Genomic DNA, 7,222 nt, shown 5'->3' on the forward strand with positions numbered 1-7,222 from the left:
ACAGTAGTAAACAGAATTTTTCAATAGTTCGTCACGAAATATGGCTCTGTGAAGCATTAGTGAAATGGGTAACATTTTATTTTAATGGTTCACTATTCCAGTGGATCTACCACATTAAGCACAGTCTAATAACCAGTGTAACAATATTTAATACCATTTAATACCAGTGTAATACCATGTACCTACCCTAACCCTAACACTGTTACACTGATATTACATGGTGTTGAATATTGTTACACTGGTTATTACACCGAACCTAATATGGTAGAGCCAAATCTAATAGTGAACCATTAAAATAAAGTGTTACCGTGAAAGGTAATGCTGTGATAAAACAATATGGTCGAAATCCCTCATGCTCTGTCTGAGCCCGTTTTACACTAGGCCTACAGGAAAGCAGGATGACCTCTAGCTGATCCACATGAGACTTAGCACTCGGTCTACTATTGTTACACTGTCCATGTGTCCTTTCCCCTCTGACTGTCTCTCTTTATCTCTGTCTCTCTCTCTCTCTCTCTCTCTCTCTCTCTCTCTCTCTCTCTCTCTCTCTCTCTCTCTCTTTCTCTCTGAGAAGGGGGGAATTGAAACACAATGGCTCCAACTAAAATCTCTGATAGACTATTGTAACTTTGACCTTCCTCTCTTTTCTTCTTTCTCTCCTCCTCTACTCTCTTTGTCTCCTCTCCTCTCCTCTCCTCCTCTCTGCTGTGCTGTGCTCCCCCTCCCTCTTCTCCTCCCCATCTCTCTCTCTTGGGATGTAAAGGGTGTACATTTTCATGAGGGGTGAATAGAGTAGATTTTCAAGTCAAGCCAATTCAATTCAAGTCAGCATTATTGTCACTTTCTTCATATGCACAGGTCATACAAGGAAATTAAAATTGCTTTTCTCTGTATCCCAATGCAAAGACATGGGACTATAACAGACATTGGACAATAACAGTGTAACAAATGACAAGTCATAATAAAGTAAAGATGTAATGAATGAACATAAACTTAGCATTTAACATTTGAAACATTTAACGGTTAGAAAAATAAACGAGGCGTAAGACAGGAAGATAGGACTACGAAGAGATAGTGAATAGATTGTTTCACTGCAGGATCAGAAGGTGTGTATTATACTTTACTACTGTATATGTTGCTCTGTCTGTTTGAATAGCCTCCTCTGCTCTTCTTCCTGCTTCTCCTTTCCTCGTTGTGTGTGTGAAGGGCGTATGCTGTCAATCTTCACAGACAGTGAATAGTGTAGATCTAGAATACGTACAGTACATGGATCATGAAAAGAGTAGATGTTCTTGGATCCGTTGGAACACTGACCTCTTTCTTTTCTCTTGTCCCTCTCGCTTTCTCTTCCTCTCCTCTGCTCTGCTGTGCTCTACACTGCTCTCCTTTGCTCTTCCTCGTAGAGGGCGTAGATTTTCATGGATTGTAAAATAGAGAGCTCTGTGCTGCAGGATGAGAAGGCAAGGCAAGGCAAGTTTATTTGCATAGCGCATTTCATAAACAGGTGCAACTTAATACGCTTCACAAAAACAAATGCAAAAAGAAAGGAAACAAGAAAGAAAGAAAGAAAGAAATTAGAGTCAAAGAAAATGTAAAACATGAAGATAAAACATGGTAAAATAAAAATAAGTATGTGGTCTCTGTGTATATTGTACGGTAGTTGCTCTGGCTAACTTTGACTTGTGTCCCTTCTTTTCTTCTTCATTTCTCCTCCCTCCTCTACCATGCCTCTCCTTCCTTCCTGCGTGGAGGACACAATGTGAATCTTGATGGACGTTGTATAGAGTACTCTTTCTTTTTTAAAGATTTTTTTAGTCTTTTTCAACTTAATTTGATAGGACAGTGTAAGAGGTGTACAGGAAGCGAATTGGGAGAGAGACGGGGAGGGGTCAGCAAAGGACTTGGGGCCGGAAATCAAACCTGGGTCAGCCGCATGGCAGGAGAGTGCCCTACCGGTTGGCCATGGCAGGGTCATAGAGTACACTTTCATGGATCGAAATGTGCTTGGCTAGCTACGGATGAACATTCTTGTACAGAACCAACCTCCTCTGTCTAACTTAGGCCGGCCGCACACTGGCTCCGACAGCACTGCGGTGCACTTTTACTTCCGACAGAATTCGGACCCCCAAACCCAAATTCACACGAACATTGCATTGATAGTCAATGGGCGCCGCCGACAAAATAGAACTTGTCTCTAATTGCTATCCGACATCGGTGAATGTCCGTGGACATTGGCGCCAGTGTGCGTGGTTCTATTGAAAACAATGGAATTGAATTTTAGCTGATCAGTGCGCAGCACTTTGTCGGAGGCGGTGTGCGGAGCCCTTAGACCTTTCTACTTTCGTTTCTTCCCCATCTCCTGTCCTCTGCCTTCCCATCCCCCACGCCTCTCCTCTGCTGCTCTGCTGCTCTATCCTCCTTTCTGACATGGAGGGTGTACCATAGATACCACCTTTATGGATGGCCAATAGAATTGCAATAGAAATGCAATGAGATTATTGTTACATCATGTGTTAACACACTAGGGGTGTTTCCAATCACAGCCTCCATGACGATACGATACGCCATGGTATCGATTTCTTAAAGCAGGGATTCGATTATTTTCGATACTTAAGAATTTCCCACGATATGATGCGATTTGATTCGATTTTTTCCAATTGCTTTTCCACTTCTATTATGTTATGGAGCTAGGGCATTGGACAGGGGCCAGCGATTCGATTATTTTTGATACTTAACAATGCCCCAAGATACCATGCGATTAGATTAAATCGTCGGCCGTCGATGCGTCGATACATTTCGGTTATGATTTACACCCCTACAACACACTGTATGCTTCTCTGTCTCACTAACTTCTTTCCTCTTCTTTTTTTTCCCACATGGAGGGCTAACCAGTGGACCTTCACGGATGTTGACCAGCGAGGATCGGACGGGATCTTCATGGTGACTAGCAAATAAATAAAGTATCTTCATGGATCGTGAATAGAAGATTGTGAAGAGAACTGCAAGATAGTAGAGAGAGCTCATCAGCTGCAGGATGCCAAGATGGCGGCCCCGCTGCTCGCACCTCCAGGCCCCGACAGCTTTAAAAAGTTCACTCAAGAGAGTCTCGATAACATTGATAAGCGCATCCAGGAAGAGAAGAAGAAGAAGCCCGTCAAGCCGCGCTCCGACAGCAGCCACCGCGATGACTCGGAGGAGAACGGGCCCAAGCCCAACAGTGACTTGGAGGCTGGCAAGAGCGTACCCTTCATCTATGGGGACGTGCCCAGCGAAATGATAGCCACACCGCTGGAGGACCTCGATCCCTACTACCTGACCACCAAAGTAAGTAGAAAGGAAACTGTACATCTATTTATATAGCTTATATAGGTTTAATATAATATTATATACGGTAGTATTATGTAGTACTACTCACCTAGTAGTACTGTAAATCTATTGGTGTCAAAATTAAAGGACATAGTCCCTAGCTCTACTACCTGACCATCAAAATGAGTACACTGACACACATTAAGGTTAAATGCTGTGTTGACAGAAAAAAAAGAAAAAAGAAAATGGGGAGTGCTTCATTTTATGGCTCCCTGGTATTATACTGTTCTTACACTATACTAACAATTGCCCAATAGTACAATATAAATGCTACATCATTTTACTTATTGTTACACAATTGTTAATATGTGTATACATATGAATATTTTTTAACAATGTCCCTTGGTTTTAACGGGAAAGCTTAAAAGTGGTAACCAGAGATTGTTAAAAGAGGTCCCAGTGGGTTTGTCAGCTGTTGTCCCCGCTGTATAAATTTGGCATGTCATCAAGGCCTGCTTCTGTTTCGGGCACTGGTCTTGTCTGCCAGCACTCTGCAGAGGTCCCCAGCTAAGGTGACACTGCTGCTCAGACACTGCCATCATCTTTGGCAGAGGTTGTGTACTTACTCCTCTACCGTGCAAATCGCGCCCAGGAAAGCCGACAAGTGGAGACAAAGGAGTCAGTTCTCAAGGGCCCAGATAGAGAGGGAGGAAGCCCAGAATTGGGTCCCCATTACATTGTATTGGGTGGGGGATGGGGGGTGGCGGGGTTCAGATGGACCTCCTCACGGGCCCGAAAAAAGCTACCAGTGACCCTTGCCAAAGCTGGTTACATACCGACATTCAGGCATACCGCCATTCCGACATACCGCCAGTCCGACATTGACTTTTTATTGCAAAAAACATTTTTCCAGCTTGCAGGAAATGTTTTCAGACCCTACATGTAAGGGCATTTGGACCATGACAAAATTAGACACTAAATTATACACTAATCCTGTAATTGCGCTGTCACTCTCTCCACTTCCGCTCATGTAGCAACATTGTAGCAAATGTCAATTGGGTTAGAACGTTGTTCACGTGCCTTTACGTACTTGCAACAATGTTCAAATGGCTCGGAATGACAATTAAATACTGTCGGAATGGCAGTATGTCGGAAAGGCCGGTTGCCCCCGCCAAAGCTATAACTGCCTGAGGAACTTAAGTCCTTAAGTCCATTACTGCATATCCTGCATTTGCTATGTACAGAAGTCTGTTTATACACAATAACCCCAGAGACGCGTCTTGCCACCAGGCAAGGCAGGCAGCCGCTTGGGGCCCCCAAGCACCTAGATAGTGAATAACAGCCCATACTGTATTACAATAGTGATGATTTTGGTTAAAATATTCACTCTTTTACATTTTCGCTTGTGGCCCCACCTGACCCTAGAATCGCCTCTGGATAACCTCAATATGTATTTTGTCATTGGTTAACACGTACGAAACATTCCGCGTGTATCCATAACCATAAACTCACACATAAGGTAGCCTATGAATAGTTCTTCAGACTTTTAGTCCATTGGTGATCACATGATAGGGCAACTTCTGGGTTTAGGTGACGTTTTACTGGGGAAATATGGTTTTAATATTTTATCAAAAAAGTATAGGACAAGTTTAGCAGATCAGGTGGTGCCGCTTTGTTTGCAAAGACACTGCCCTTAGTGACTGAATCTCTTGAAGATGACGCTCAGTTAGATTTCGTTCAAAAAGTATGTACAAGTCAGTGTTGCCAGATGGAAAATGCAGAATTATCGTACCACAGCTTCAAAATTATCGTTTTTGTGGACTCTTTGGGAGAAAATTATCGTACAAGACCCAAATTGTTGTTTCAAGGCATCTGCATGAACTGAATGACATCTCTGAAATTTTCGTACATCATATTTTTTTGACTGTACAGACAAAGTGGACAAAATTATGGTACAAATACGATAATTATCGTACATCTGGCAACACTGCTAACAGAGGCTGATGTCTAATGGAGTGTAATGCTGTTGACCTTGACTGTCAATACTGGGCTATAGCTGTGCTACTTCATGGCTAATGCTAATACATGGGTGGTCAATCTCAACTGTATCTTTCAAGCTTTTGTAAAATACTCTAATTTTCTTAAATACTCTAGTATTGTACAGTAATGAAATGTACACACAAAGACGTTCCCTCTCGATGGTATTGGGCTATGTGCTAGCACAACTCTGACAGGTTTGTGGTTTTCATGGCTAATTTCTGTAAAGCATGCCAACATAAAGAACTTCCTATAATATTAGACATGGTGTTCAATAGGCTATGTGCTCTATGATATTTTTTGTGTTAACTAATCTATTAACCTTCCCCTCTCCCCCTCTCTCTCTCTCTCTCTCTCTCTCTCTCATTTTGTTTTCATGTTTCCACAGACATTTATAGTGCTAAACAAAGGAAAAACTATCTTCAGGTTCAGCGCAACGCCGTCATTGTATATCTTTAGTCCATTCAGTCTATTCAGACGAATAGCGATAAAAATATTGATTCACTCATATCCTTTCAAGATGCAAAAAAGAAAACTCTAATGTCAAGGAATTACAATGATATTAAAACCTCCTGCAACAAGACAAGACATATGTTGTGTGGATATAGCTCTATTTAACGGTTGGTACTATATACAGTTGTTTGGTGCCATGTTCTGGCATCTTGGGTTCGGGGCCTTGACATGTTGAAAGTACAATAAGGTGTAACCAAGTTAAAGTTGAGCTATCCTGGCATATGTCCGTAGCAGTGCACTCCCAACCTGTTACCTTATTTTCACTCTATTTCAAACTTTTCCAAAACCTGTACATGCAATATCAACAAGCCTCAAAATCTGATTGAAATCATGAAATTACAACGTATTTGATCAGCAAAGTCCATTTGCTTAAGCATAGTCCAGCTGTTTTTCATTGAAATGTTGATTTTACCATTACTCAGCGCAGGGTCTAGCACAGTAGCCATCTTGGACACACCCTTCCAGGGGCACATTTAGTCATGATTTATTTATTCGAACATTGGCACTAAACAATAAAATCATTAACCTTGTGTTGTACACGGAGAGATATAGTCCATTACACCAACAGATTTGGTAATTATTTTCTGCCTTTTTTTAGTCCCAAAGCATGTAACCAGAACTATACAATTATTACAGTAGTACTGTACATGTCAAAGTATTAACAAACAACACAATAACACCTTACAGAGATACAGCATACTGTAGATATACGGCACAGGTATATAATATATTGCAAAAATATATGTAATAAATAAGTACGTTTTCAAATAATTCATGTGTTGCCCCTCTATAAAAGACTGCCCCTCCCCCATGTAGCCAGTAGCACAGATAGAACATTTAAATCTTCTGCAGCCCCGGAGACATACAGCAAGGACTGCAGTCACACACACACACACACAAACACACACACACACACACACACGCACACGCACAGGCACGTGCACACAAATACTTCCTACCACCTCCATCATTACTGTGTCTGCTGTCAGGATTCAAGACTGCCTTTAAAATAATGAGATGCCATAAATGTTTCTGTAGTCGCCGACACGACACCCGTCTGAGCTAATAAAGTTTTATAGCCATTTTCTTCTGTTTAGTACTAGTGCATTGAAGTACATGCATGGGTGTGATGTGAAACGACTGAAATATATATATTTTTTAATATATTAATGTATTTATTCTACTCCCGTTGATCACATTTTTCTCAGCAAGTGCAGTGTTGAAACAGGTATTCAATACTATAATACTATTGGTCTGAGGAAAAATCTTGGTAATCCCAGAATGCAAAAGATTTGACCATGAATCACTATGAATAATAATACAATGTTCATCAAAAGCTGAGGTATAGACACAATCGAGACATAACAAA

General features: G+C 41.4%; 1 protein-coding gene across 1 annotated transcript in view; it reads left to right on the forward strand.

Annotated features, from left to right (window-relative positions):
- The first annotated feature begins 3,039 nt into the window (after positions 1 to 3,039).
- scn8ab (sodium channel, voltage gated, type VIII, alpha subunit b) overlaps positions 3,040 to 7,222 on the forward strand; it is a 66,709-nt gene continuing 62,526 nt past the window's right edge. The window contains exons 1-2 of the mRNA XM_063215059.1: positions 3,040 to 3,321; positions 5,729 to 5,847. Coding sequence (XP_063071129.1) covers positions 3,040 to 3,321; positions 5,729 to 5,847 — 401 coding nt within the window. The remainder of the gene's footprint in view (positions 3,322 to 5,728; positions 5,848 to 7,222) is intronic.

Source organism: Engraulis encrasicolus, chromosome 14 (genome assembly GCF_034702125.1).
Source record: "Engraulis encrasicolus isolate BLACKSEA-1 chromosome 14, IST_EnEncr_1.0, whole genome shotgun sequence".
NCBI classification, from domain to species: domain Eukaryota; kingdom Metazoa; phylum Chordata; class Actinopteri; order Clupeiformes; family Engraulidae; genus Engraulis; species Engraulis encrasicolus.